The sequence below is a fragment of the Corvus cornix genome, chromosome 6 (genome assembly GCF_000738735.6).
Source record: "Corvus cornix cornix isolate S_Up_H32 chromosome 6, ASM73873v5, whole genome shotgun sequence".
NCBI lineage: Eukaryota > Metazoa > Chordata > Aves > Passeriformes > Corvidae > Corvus > Corvus cornix.
This window is the reverse complement of record NC_046336.1, coordinates 3,844,109-3,858,632: the sequence shown is the minus strand read 5'-3', so window position 1 is coordinate 3,858,632 and position 14,524 is coordinate 3,844,109. Positions and strand designations below refer to the sequence as shown.

Below are 14,524 nucleotides of genomic sequence, written 5' to 3'. Positions count from 1 at the left end.
AACTTAGAGCCCCTGGCAGGGCCTAAAGGGACTCCAGGAGAGCTGGAGAGGGACTTGGGACAAGGCATGGAGTGACAGGACAAGGGGGAATGGCTTCAAACTGCCAGAGGGCAGGGCTGGACGGGATATTGGGATGGAATTGTGCCCTGTGAGGGTGGTATCAGTTAAAAACCATTGCCCCTAATCCTGTCATGAGCTGCCTGTATACAAAGTCCCTCTCCCTCACTTTTATAACCCCCTTAAGGTACAGAATAACCCAGAAACAAACAGCAAACCTGGCAGGACTCTGAGGGTCCAACTTGACCCACGTTGAGTTTTTTCTGAACTTGCACGGAAGAGCAGATCCAAGGTTGCACTTTCCTACATTAATATTTACAAAGGCCTACACTTTTTCAGGATTGCAAATTCTTGTTTTACCACTATGAGAAAAAAACCCTGAGATTTAGAGGTTTTAATATATACAAAGTCATCATTTGTTAGTTTTTACAAGGCTACTCTTTCCTTCCATTTTTTTTCTGATATAAAGATTGCTTTCAGCACTTTGTCATCTGTCCTCATTTAATCCATTTCAAAATTTATCCTTGCAGCATGAAACGTTGCTGTTGATCCCATTAAGTGTCTTCTAATAATTGCAGGGTTTAAGAAAGCTAAAGACAAAAACTGACTGAAATTAAGCTTGAAATGAATAAGAACATGGAAAAAAAAGAGTAGGAGTATGGTAATTACATGCTTATGACTGTGACATTAGGCAAAAGAAAACAGAGCAGCAGATGGTATCTGAATCTAAAGAAAAATGTAAATGATGATGAACTCACACCATGCCCTAAATAACGGTGTGTTCAGCAGCAGGTAGATGTTCTATGTAAAGAAGTGCTGCCTGATAATCAAGGACATACATCCAACCCAGGAGGGACATACTAGCATCCTTTATTAGATGAAAAATCACTTTATCAGTTTCTGTGTACTGCAGGGCCCTTGCCTTGCTTTCCTGGCCATCTCTACCATGGTGCTTGTCAATAAGCTCACATTAGTGTTGATATTTGTCACTGGCAGTCACACAAAAGCATCACCTCCTCCTGTGACCTTGGTAGCCTTAACACAGCTATTGCAGCCTGGGTCGGTTTGTTAAAGATATTTTTACTCATGCTTTGTCCCTTCTTTGCAATGCAAAAGAAAGAAGAGGAAGGGAATATACATCTATGCATTTTTTTCATAGATATATACTTCTATATTTGAAGCACATATAAATATGGATGGGCCTTACAAATGTATTCTTCCGAAGGAATAATACAAAGGCAATAAAATCTATTGTCTGTTAAAAATTAGTCAATTAATTTTAGAAAAGATATTAGTATTTTGTAATTGTAATTTCCACTTCTGCTTCCTCAAGAGGACTGAGAGAATATTTCTGCCTAGCAGCAAACAATGAATATACATGGGCAGTGAGATCATCTCAGAAGAACTTGTAGTTACTTTGGATTGTTTTCTCCTCTATTTTTTGGGCAGCTTTCAGAGAGTTTTTCCAGGGACTGAGGCTTGTTCTTGTTATGGTAAAAATGAGCAGAGTAGATTGAGTTGATTAGGTGACAGAGATTCTACCTGTGCCTTTCTAATTTTACTTTTTCTGCCTCCATAACCCAGATTCCATGTGTGTTCTGAAATCTCCATCAATTTTAGAGTCTCTCAGGGCGAGGCAAGTATCCAGTGTGGCCCCACGGCTTCCCAGTCTCATTCCCCTTGCCCAGCTCACCTCTCCACCCCTGAGCTTCCACTCCATGGCCAGGAACAGCAACACCCTTTTATGTTTTGCATTATGCTCGAGAACTTCATTTCACCATCCCTTACCATGTATTTTCTCTTCTCCCTGTCCACCCCAATTCCCACCAGCTCTTCCCATGCCCCACAGATTGGCTGGCAGGTTACTGCTTGTTATTCCCTATATTTTGCTGCTTTTAATGGATGCAGGTGCACACACTGCTGCGCTGCTTTCCCCGGGAGCCCACAGTTCTTAATCATCCTATTAAAGTGATTCTGTACTTGCCATCATTTTCACATTAAGATGATCTGCTTTAACTGCACACACAGAGATGTTCAAATTATTTGTTGTGAACAGCTGATTGAATTTAGCTCTGTTTGCTTACAAATTACCCCCTGCCTTTTTGAAGGGGTAGAGAGCTGCTGAGTCACTGAAGTTATTCAAAATATTTCAGGTATTTTGGGCTAGAGGGGCACAAGCACTGCTGCTTACAGAGAGCTGATGTGGCAAATGGTGGCTGAAATGCCAGGGGGCACTTTGCAGGGAGCACCTCAGCCGGTGGCAATGCCTGATCTTCGAGGAGGTTATCAGAGTTCTTACCCTGAATAATTCATGTGTGCACAAAGCTTTTCTACAGCGGCAGTGCCACAGGAGCAGCCTCAGTGCTAACCACTTAAAAAAAATGTTATTGTCCCTGCTGTGGCCACAGGACCAGGGCAGTGACCGTCCCCTGTGCTGGCCTTGCTGAAGGACCCCAAATGCTGTGTCCAGTACCTGGCCCTTCATGACAAGAGGGATATTGAGGGGTTGGAGCCCCAGGAGCAGCTGAGGGAGCTGGGAAAGGGGCTGAGCCTGGAGCAAAGGAGGCTCAGGGGGGACCTTGTGGCTCTGCACAAGTCCCTGACAGGAGGGGGCAGCCGGGGAGGGTCGGGCTCTGCTGCCAGGGAACAGGGACAGGAGGAGAGGGAACGGCCTCAGGCTGGGCCAGGGGAGGTTTAGGTTCTACATTAGGGAAAATTTCTTTATAGAAAGGGTTGTCCAGCCCTGGCACAGCTGCCCAGGGCAGTGGTGGAGTTCCCCATCCCTGAAGGGATTTAAAAGCTGTGTGGATGTGGCACTTGGGGACATGGGTGAGAGAACAGGGGACATAGCCTTGGCAGGGGGAATGGTTGGACTCAGAGATCTTAGAGGGCTTTTCCAGCCTAAACAATTCTATTCTCTGAAAGGCTCTATAAAGCTAAGAAAACATGTCAAATTACATTTTTATTAGTAGTTTGTTTACAGCAGCACCCACAATGTGCCAGACCTTTTATAAACACCCAGGTGTGCATGGGTCATGAACTTTGATGTAGAAAATCCTCCTGCTTTCCCTGGGGGAATCAGATAAAGAGTAACTCTTGGCAAGCTTTGGGATACTGATAAGGAAGTCTATCATATGCAGAGACAAAGGGGTTGGGCAGTTTGATCTTGACATCAGCAGGCTTTGTATGGTTTCAGCAGATGAGCACCTGCTCTTGTTTCCTCTCTAAAGTCTCTTTACAACCTCGCATGAACTGTGGCCAAATTCCCAAATAATGCAAGGTAACATTTTCAGATGCACAAGTCACAGGAGACCCCGGGGTTCTCTTCAGCACTGTGGGGGCTTTTGTTTGGCTTCTTTTCTTTTCCCTTCTTTTCTTTTTTCGATGGTGGGAGGGATGCTATAACCACTATTTTACATCCTGAGTTCTTAGGCTTGCTGAAATTCGAGGAGATACAATCAGGGAAGCTGATAAACACTGGAGACTCCTACACTCTGCTCTGGTTGTTACTATATTAAGGCTGCATTTGTGCAATTTGGGGCTTCTAATGTGGAACAGTTGGCAGCTCTGCAGTGCTGGTGCCCCCTGAGGGCTGCCTGCCCTCCTCACTGCTTCTGTCTATGGACAGGAAACACAGGAGCCTGTGTGCCCACACAAGGCACACAAACACACTCCCCACTGCTGGTGTGGCTCAAACACATTTCTACTTCATCATTCTTAACATCCTAGTTTGCTCCTTCCATCCCAACCAGAGTTTAACTTTTTTCTTTCTAATAACTGGCATTTATTTTATTTTTAATTTGAAATAGTTGATTTCAACAGCCTCAACAGTTCATGTCAAATCACAAACTCATTGAAGGAATGTTGCTCTGACCATCCCCTTTCCCACCCTGGGCTTTTATCAGCTTTCAGGTCCCTTGGTGGGGAAATACCAAGTCAGCTTTCTGCCAGATGCCAAATTTCAGAGTAATTTTCTGTTCTATGATAAATTAATTATCAGCATTTACTGAAATATAATTTGCCACCATCTGATTCTAAACTCTCTGGCTTGCACTGGGAATCTTGAAATGCCACCACTTATGACATCCTTTGTTGTTCACCTCAGTGGCTGCTTCAGGAACAAGGACTACGTAAAAATTCAGGAAAAGGCAAATTTATTCGGGAGAAATAGGGGAGTAGAAGATTTCAAGGATGGAAATGAATCCTCATTTCCATCCTTCAGCTTTTCCTCTGTAGAAGTAGTTCTCTTTCTCCTGCTCCAATCTCACACTTTTTCTGGTCTCATTTCCCAAACACCAGACCCAAAAATCTACCAAGTTCCCTGCAGAAGACAGGGATGAGTTCTAGGGAAGCCCTATTGATTTATATTTATATTAAATCAATCATGCATCAGTCAAGGTCTTAATAATACATCTAAAGACTTTGATAATCTGAAAAGTGCCCTCTGGAGAGTCGTACTGCTTTAAGAATGATGCATTGCTTCTGAAGCCGAGATGGAAATTCAACAATTAATTCTAAGGACACTTTCATTAGGGAGCAACTGATTTTAAAATGCTGGATTTTCTCTAAATCAGGTATGTTCTGCACACAATGCTGAGGGTGCATTGACTGAGGGTGTTGACATCAGGACCATCAGTACCCGAATTTACAGTGACTGAGAGTCATTAAACTGGTCCTTGATGACCTTTTTAGGGCAAAAGTCACAAAAAGTGGACAAGTAAAACCAGATAAGTGTCTCTGAAGAACAACTCTCAAAGTTCTAACACTCAAGGAATTTGTTTTAGTGTTTAAAAATGACCACGTAGCAACCAACAGCAGCAAAGCCATTTAGAATTGAACTGAATAAGGAGATTTAACAGCTTATGTCTTTCTGCTGGAGCTGCTGATTGATTGTCTCAATCCTTCAGTGCAATCATTGGGGTTTTGAATGTTCCCAGAAATCATTATGTTCATTACAGTGGCTCCAGCTGCCCTTCATTAGCCAAATATAGAAAAATAAGGCAGATACAGGGCAGATCATAGAAACAGAATCTGTTTTTCCCTTCACTTCCCACTCCTCTCCCAATTATTCTGTAAATTTACCCGTTCTGCTTGTGAGGACAACCTTGGAGTCAGGAGCTGCTCCCTGAGCCGAGCCAGAGCTGTGACCAAAGCAAATTAATGATTCTGTTCACCTGTGAGTTATGGGACTCACAAAACTCTCTTAATAGCAATGTGATTTTAGCACTTTTTACACTGAGGCCATGTGACCAGACCAGATCCTTGTGGTAAGAAACAGATCTCAGATTTAGATCCCACTGGTCTGGTTAAGTGAGATTACGCTGCCATTGCTCCTTGTTAACCCAGGTATTGAATTTCTGTCACATCTAAACCACCAAAAGTAATCCCATTTTTCATATTTTTACTTGCTGACAATAAGGCTGGATGAATATTTAATCTCCAAATGATAGTTTACTCTGAATGCTCTTTTTTGCAGCTTTTTGGACAGCAGAGTTAATAAGAATGATTGTGCTGTTGACATAAGTGATGTATTGAATTTTAGAAAGCAGCTGCTGCAAATTAAGGGAGAGCTAATGACTAGAATAATTAAAATATCAGATGGTTGAGATTACTTAGTGTAATAATAGGTGGGAATTGTTACTGTTTTCTCTAAACACCACCAGTATTTCAGGATATACAGTGCAATGCTCTTTTGCAGTTTTTTTGGTGGAAAAAAAACACTTTTAAAAATGCTGCTGTAAAGTGGAAATCCAAGTGTTCTCTCCAGATGGGAAGCTGGCACTCCAGACATGTTGCAGGGACCTTCCCTGATGAAGGCTGGACCTTCCCCTGGAGAGGCAAGTATATAAAAGGTGTCTGGTCTGAAAATCAGTTTAATAAAGAGCAGAAAACTGTGGGATATTGGTTAATCCAGCCTATGGAAGTCACCCAACACCAGGGAGGGGAAGGTGGATTTAACATCTCTGAGTGGGACACCCCAGAAGGTGAACAAAGGCACTCAAACACCTGAAAAGGCAGATTAAATTTTAAAAACTACACCTGTAAAGTACCTTTGTGCTCACTGCCTAGAGTCTTTTTACAAGCTTTCCAAAATCCAATTATTGTCATTTTTTAGTGATGAAAATATTCATTTCCATATTAAGCTGAAATGTTGCATCAAAAACTGTTGAGTCAATATGGCCCCTCTGAAATACATGAAATGTATTAAAATATCCTTTACCTTCCTACTGAGCAAGGAGCACACCACGAGCATGTGAGCAATGTTTAAAATTTTAATGGAAACTGTAATCTCCATCAAAATCAAATAGAGTCTCGTGTCAGGTTAAGAGGACAGAGAAGCCACAAAAGTGATCAACAAATTGTCCTCCAAATCTCAGCGTGGACTTGGTGGATTTGTGAGCCTCACCTAGCTACAGAGTGACCATGGATGCTGCAAAATGTTGATTTTATCAATGGAAGATGGCAGAGAATGCTTATTTAGTGACAAGATTGCATTCACTGTGATGGCTTCCTTGAATGTAAATTTTGCTGCTAAAAAATCTTACAGCGTTACAATGAAATACAAAAATGTCATCTGAAGTTCAATGACCTTCAAAAGGAAATTAAAGACCAGTTTGCACTTTAGATTAAGTGTATGGATATGATTTAAACTTGGAATATTAAGGAGATATCAGAACAAAACACTAAAACTTCTAGAAGTTAACCACCTGGCACCAAAAGGATTCACAGCTGTTTATTAAGGACTAGAAGGAGCCAAAAAAATGTTTGTCACTATGATAACACAAAGCAGCACAGGCAAAAGTGGTCCTAAAAGTATCCATGAAATAAATGTAAAAATCACTGACCCTCTCTCCATGTGTGCAACTGCTGCAGTAGGAGAGGAAAAAGGCTTTGGAAAGTTGTATCCTCAGTGAGTGTGAAGCAGCAGAGCTTCTCTGGGCTCTGGCTGGAGGGCTGGAAGTGTGCACAGAGCTGTTTGTCCTGCAGCAAGGACACACCACAATTCATACAACTTGTCTGTGCTTTTACACTTCCCCCTCCGGCTTGTGGCTGCTGCCTAAATTCACGCAGGGACTGGTTATGAAATAAAATGTAAAAAAATCTCCAAACTTGGGCATTTTCAGACCCACAGCAAATGTATCTCATGCCAGTTTTTAAAGGTTAACTGATGGAAGGCATTGGTGTGAAACCACTTGTATTCTGTTTCAAGTTCATCTCTGTTTTGGTGTTTCTCAGAAAGGTCAACCACCTGCCACAGCGTGATAAAAGAGACAAGTAAATTTGGCTGGATCACTGTCACTCACTGCTGAAATCCACACTTTGGGGAGATGTCCCAAATTCCATGAAAATAATGAGCTGAAGTTAGAGGAAAAAACCCACAACCACACACGGGTAAGAGAAGGGAAAGTAGATGGTGACAGAAGCTGAAAATATGTGACAGGATTAAAATAGCCTATGAAAAAATGTATTTCTTAACTATCATAGACATTGATTTCATTCATATTCATTTTCATCATGTTTTACCCACACAGAGTTCAACCTCTTGGTAAAAGCCATACTCACATATTCCTAAAACTCTTCTGCTGCCAGAAAATTAAACTTGGATTAGAGATTACCAAATTACACTACATTTACACCAATGTGTTTAAGCAGATATAATATCAGTAGATTCCCAGCTTGATTCACCCATCCCTGGCAGTGTCCAAGGCCAGGTTGGACAGGGCTTGGAGCAGCCTGGGATAGTGGAAGGTGTCCCTGCCCATGGCAAGGGGTGGAACTGGATGAATTTTAAGGTCCTTCCAACCCAAACCAGTCTGGAATTTGCAGGTGCTGAGAGCTGTCTCGGAGAGAATACTGTACTTGGAGTTATCAGGAGGGATGAGGAAAAATGAGATGATAATTAAACCAATAAAAATGAATAGCTGGATAGCCTGACAGGGATAGTTAAGGAGAAGCCAGGCAGCTCCCACTGTGTTTTATGATTGTCAGGGCTCTGCATGGGAGCAGATGACTGATGGCTGGTATTATCAAGCAGAGTGGAATATCTCCTGTTTTAACCTTTCATTTGTTTAACCTTTCCTGTGTGGGTGAGGTTGTGCAGCTGAATTTCTTATTATTTGGAAGGGATTGTATTTTTCTCTTTCATATCAGGGACAATCAAGATTTATCAAAATTCTCACGTAAGAGAACTGTTAAAGGCTGTGCACATGGATCTGCAGTTACAAAAGGGCCGTATCCACCCTCAAGTTTTATTTCTTGGCATTTCTGCAGGGTTGTCTGTTTTCCTACAACACTAAAAAGAAAAGAGATTAAAAGCACAGACTTTAGAAAAAATTACCTGTTCTAAAGAGGCGGAAAAGGCAGATAAATTGAAAACATTGGTATCCAGATTTACTGGTTTGTGGTTTGGGTCTGTCTGAAGGTTAAATAATGGTGTTGTGTATTTCAAAGGAAAGGAACATTTTAACTCCCAAGTGCATAACTACAGCAGTAAATGGAGCACACATCAGATTGGTGTAATTACATCCAAGGCAGGCATAAACATCTCGGCACGAGATATTCACATATCTGAAATTCCTGGTAAAATTCCTTGGAGCCTGAGTGTTTTCCAGTGCTGGGCAATCAGAAAATAATTGCACAGACAAGTCCACTTGACAGCTATTAGGCCATTTATTTAGGAATGCCTGGACTAAAATGGAGTACAGTCACCTGCAGTAGTCCCAGTTCTGCTGTGCCCAAACACGTGTAAGCACTAGTGACAGCCAGGAAAGAGCACCAAAGCCACTGTCCCCAGCACCTGAGGCCTTCAGCAATCAGAGTCCATCCAATCTTAGCCAATGGATGTCCAAGAATTCCCCATCAAATCCACTTCTTGTTATCAAATGAAAAATAATTTCTCATTGAGAGGACTTCACTTCTGAGAACAAAGCCCAGGAACCTCGAGGTTTGTAAAGTTAAACTCTTCACACCATCATCTCAAGGTAGAAAGAACTCTCCTGCCAGGACAAAGACAGTGGTTTCCACCTTCAATCCAATTTAAATTTGGCTATTTTGTTCCACTTTTGCCTGTGCATTCCAACCATCCCTGCAAGATGCCTTTGTGGGACTCCAGAGAGAATCCACCCAAAAAACTCCATTCATAACCCAAAAAATCTTGTGTGGTCTTGGTCTATTGTGGTGATAATAAAATCTACGTATGCCAATGATCAAGTCAAATATAACTGCAAACAAATTGCCTGCTGTCATTACTCCATATTCCAAAATTATTTCACGTTGTTACCTGCACAAAGACATCATTAATCCCTTCTCAGCTTTCAAGAAAAAAAATATCCCTTCTTCACAAACTGCAGTTGTATTTGCTACCCAAAAATATGTTCCTTACAGGACACTGTAAGGGTGGTAAATAGGGTGAAATTAGTAAAATATAATTCCACATGATGGAATGATTGGATGAGTTGTTTACTTCTATTACTTAATTGAAATGATACTGACTTGGAGGTATTCCATAATTTCAGTCACAGAAAATTAAAAATGCACTCTTCTGTTTTCTTGGAGCCTTTGCTGTTATTTAATGGTATCTGCAGGACAAGCATGGGCTGGAATTGTCTGGGAAATTTAAGAATACGATTATTTACTATGCGAGGGCTCATGATTATGTTTTTCATTCTGCAGTCTTTTGCCTTTTATGTGTTTCCTACATTCCTTGACAATAAAAAAAAATAATTAATACAGATGGCCCATGGTATTTTTACAGTAAGTTTTCTACTTGCTCTTTATTTTTCCTTCAATTTCAATGATATTTTACTGAATGTCTTTTCCAAGAATCCTATCAAATTGGCAAAAACTGTAAATAGCAATCAAAATGTTTAAAACAGAATTGTATTTGGAAGAGTTTACTGCAGGCTTTCTACCAAGCATGTTAAGAGATGTTTATTTAGTCACAGACTGGCCAAAATCATGCAGCTGACCCTGGGTTTTTAGGTATAATTTGGGTCATAACATTAAAGCTAATGGAGCAAAATTGTATTTTCATCAGCTGACACTGTGTCCAGTGTTGGGTAATTCTTTCCTAGATGTGGTCTGCATCTTTCCTGAACCCCAATCCTGTCCTGCTGTATGATTTTGTTACTCAAAAGCCAACAATAAAGCACAAATCCTGCTCCCAACGAGGCATAAGGCCAGAAAAGCAGCAGCAAGATGAGCAGGCCATGCAGAGGAACCCAGAATGCCTTGCATGTCACAGAAGACAGCGGCATGAGATGTGCAGGAGCACAAAAGGCACTTCAAGTCAGGCCAAAAATCAAGAAAAAAGGTGGTATCAGTGGATTTGTGAATTAAGCACCTCTCAGTGACTAAGCCTCTCTTCTCACACACATGACACAACTGGCTGTATCCAGGAAAAGCTTTGTTCAAGTCCTTCTCCCACATCAGGGAAGAACTGCCATGCCACAGTGCTGCAGTTGTCCTGATCCCATAACCTTTTTGTCAGGTTTGGTTCATGGAGTAAAACTGCAGCCTTAAAAATCCCGAGGAGGAAACCCTCCTGGCATTAAACTCTGGAAGCACAAAGCATCCTTAAATCTAAACAACCCAAGCAGGAAAGCAAAGGTGGGTTATTCACTGCAGACTTTTTTCCTGAAGTATAGAGCTTGTCTAAAGGGGAACTTCCAGAGAAAGAGAGGAATTTTGACACAAGTTCTAATCACATTAAACAGAAGTTGTCCCCTCTCAGCTTTTCCTCCCACATGAGAATAAAACATAAAGAGTGTCAAAACTTTTTTGAGTTGCAACAATATACCAATTTTATACTTTAGATACATTTTTCAATTTTTCATTTCAATTTCATTTCATTCTTCTTTATCTCTTTTTTGTCGCTGTTGTTTTTATCCTTTCTTTTCAATTTTTAAATGATTAAATAACCCAACAAGCAAAACATTTCATTCCAGGTCAACTCAAAACACCTTCCTCCATTCTCCCTGTCTCTCCCCTCAACCCGGGGCTCCTTTTGGTTCGACTTGAACTTCATTTCCGATTTTTTTCCCACCAAAAGGAGAACTCCCCCCAGCATCCATCCAGCTCCACTAACAGAAAGGCCTCGTGCAGAGAAAAATACATGAAGAGATGGGCTATGTAACTCTCACTACGACTACAGCCAGGCTGAGAGAAGCAGAGCTGGGGCCGAGCTCTATCGCCGCCGCTGCTGCCACTGCCGCGCCCGCTGCCGCAGCCGGCGCGCGGACAGGCTGAGGGGCTGCTTCCCAAACTTCCTCATGATCTCCTTGATCCTCGCCAGGTTGGTCTTGGAGATGGTGAAGTCGCACTGGGTGGCCCCCATGTCATAGCCAACCTCGCAGGTCTTGGTGGCGGCGGTGTAGCCCTCGGCCTTGACGCCCACCACGTACTCGCCCGGGTTGAGGAGACGCCAGTAATCCCCGTCGGCTCCTGGTGGGATAAACACGGTTTTCAGGACTTTGGTCCTTTCTCCTTGAGGAAAGTGTTGTTTATAAAGGCATAGAATTGTTGAGGTTGGAAAAGACCTCCCCAAAAGATCATCAAGTCAAACCACCAACCAGCACCACCACCGTGTTCACCACTAAACCGTGTCCTCATGTGCCGTATCCACACATTTTCTGATCACTTCTAAGGGTGGGGACTCCATCACTACCCTGGGCAGCCTGTTCCAGTTCTTGAAAACCCTTTCCATGAAGAAATTTATCCTAACATCGAATCTAAGCCTCCCTGGCGCAACTTGAGTCCCTTAAATGAGGACACAATAAGCCGAGTTGGAAGGGACCCACAAACATCACTGAGTCCAACTCCCAGCCCTGCACCATTCCCAGGACAAGTCCTTGGCCATGGGTAAGAAGACACCACAGGCAGAACCTTTGATCCTCACACCAGGAGGCTGTCCAAGGGGCTGCCCCCAAAACAAGTACCCCTCCTCCTCCAACCCAAGAGGAAAACACTCCTCAATCGTATTTTCCAAATGATGAAAAAGGCTCCAATCCAGCTGTAGATTTTTGGCAGTTGGAAAGGCCTGAAGCAAAATCTGGTGATTCCCATGGGGTATAAAAGACTTTTCCCAAATTAATCGTAACTGAGGGATGCAGAGGAGCCCTGATGAAATACCCACATCACATGACCCTGACCAGACAGCCAGGACACAGATTTTGGTGCTATTTATTGGGAAAAGTGTGTCAATACATAATATCAACTCACTTTGAGATGTAAGTAAATATCCCCTGCTATGAAGCCTTACATTGGGGTTTATTACACTGATTTTCCTATGAAGGTCAATTCACTAGGATGTTTAACTACCTGGTTAAATGTAAATGCTCAAACCAAGCTCCTGTAATCAACTAAACTACTCATAAAAATGTATTTTAACACCTCATTGAATCAGGAGTTTTTGGTCTCTCCTTTTTCCTCATGAATGATCTCAGATATACCCATTTTATGTACCCATATGTGCATCAGGATGGTTTTAGCCTTCTTTTAAATATGATTTTAACCACTGAGTATTCTTAGCTGTGAATTGAAAAAGGGGAAAAACTATTACCTAAAATTAGTTTTGTACTCTGTCCTGGAAAAACTGCCTGTGAATGGAAGTACATATTCAAATATGCAATTCCATGTATAAATAGAAATGGAACATCTCCTGCATGAGGAGGGGTTGAGGTTTTTTAGCACTGATGAGACCTGACAGCCTTACTAACACCAGCCTTGGCTCGCTGGCAGTGCAGACTGTAGCAAGAACTGAAGATGATTTGCATAAAAGTATTACATTTGGGAAATGATCAAACTGGTCAGCCTCTGTTTAAAGAAACAGTATTTTAATTTAGAGTTTGGTAAAATAAAAAATGTGTTTGCAAACAGCAAGTGTTAACAAATGGCAATATCGACTCTACCCTGAAAGTGCAGTCTGAGTGTGCCACATTTGCACCTGATCAGGTCCATTCTTAAATCCCAACTTGCTCAGGTTTTCCCTTCAGCAAATTGGACCACATTTAGGGTGATAATCAGGTCCAAATTTTCTGTTTCTCAGGACTTGGGTGCTTTTAGGAAAGGTTCTAAGAGAGGCTCTTTATTCAGTTCTCCCTCACCACTGGGTCTGTTGGAAGCTGAACAAAAGGCCAAACCATAAATCTGCCCAGGTTCCTCGTATTCACCCCCAAGGGCTCATTTTTATCTGTAAATGCTCTGGCAGTACCCCAGGGCAGGCAAAGGGCTCTGGATCACCCTGTGTGTGCCTGTGATCACATCCCTGCTCCTAGCCTGGCTTCAGCCCCAGGACTGCAAACCTGACCCACATTTTTCTGACACATTTAACAGCCAGTTCATCACAACCCCACACAGGGCCAGGAATAAACCTACACATTCACACCCCACTGGGAATTTATTACAAAGCTGGGTACTAAGCCTTCAGCAGGATGCACTTTCCCTCTTTTCCATTTACAAGCAAGCAGACAGGAGTATTTCTGTCAGCTGTCAGTGCCCAGAATTTAATACCAGCCTAAAAGGTTGGGGTTTTCTGAAAATCAGATTAAATCCAGTAGGTAAAAAAAAAAAAATCAGAACAGATGGCAAAAAGAAACACAGTTAAAAACACAGATAAATTTAGTAAATAATAGGTTTGCTGAAATAATAGGTTCCAGTGGGAGCAGGCTGGAGGCAGACTGCATCCATATCCACCTACTGGGGCTGGAAAAGGATTGCCATGTCTGCTTAGATAAAAAACCAATGCATTAAGGGACGAAGATAGCATTGCTATGAATTTAATACGTCAGATTACTCCATATATTCTACAATTAAGAGAAATATCCGTTGAGCCTGGTAGGACAGACCTTAGTTACAATTATGCAATTGTAAAAGTGCAAAAGCAGTTTTTCCACTTAAATGTACCGAATTCCACTGATCTAAATACATTATGAAAATCTTTCTAATGCTCTTTTACCTATAAAAGACTCTTCAGGAAACCTGGCCATAGTGCTGCATACCCAAAGCATGTAACAACTTAAACTCAACTTTTCTGTATGGAGCAGGCAGCCAGGAATGAGGCTGGAGAGTTGTAATACCAGAATTGTGCTTAGCTTAGACTAATTAAATAAATATTTAATATATAAAGATGTTAAATATATTAAATATTACTAAATGCTATTTCAAAATCCTTGGGTTTTGGTGCGTCAGGTATACTGAAATCACAGCAAACTTACCAAAACATTCATAAAAATTTCTCTGGACATGCTGTGAAATCAAATTAATTATGCTTTGGTTCAAAACATCTGTCTTTGAAGTCTGGCTGTGACACAGAAGTGTTTCACCAGGAAGAAACTGCACATTTCTCCATCAATACATACTTTGACATTTCCCAAATTGTAGAAAGCAACCCCCCAAACTGCCTTTGCACCATGGTGGGGGAAAAGTGCAATTTTTTATCCAACTGAACTCTTTTCCAGAGTTTTTCTCG

At 41.8% G+C, this 14,524-nt stretch overlaps 1 protein-coding gene across 1 annotated transcript in view; it reads right to left on the bottom strand.

The window, feature by feature from the left end:
* Nucleotides 1-6,309: 6,309 nt before the first annotated feature.
* Nucleotides 6,310-14,524, bottom strand: part of CPXM2 (carboxypeptidase X, M14 family member 2) — a 70,331-nt gene continuing 62,116 nt past the window's right edge. The window contains exon 13 of the mRNA XM_010407867.4: nt 6,310-11,499. Coding sequence (XP_010406169.2) covers nt 11,243-11,499 — 257 coding nt within the window. The 3' untranslated portion in view covers nt 6,310-11,242. The remainder of the gene's footprint in view (nt 11,500-14,524) is intronic.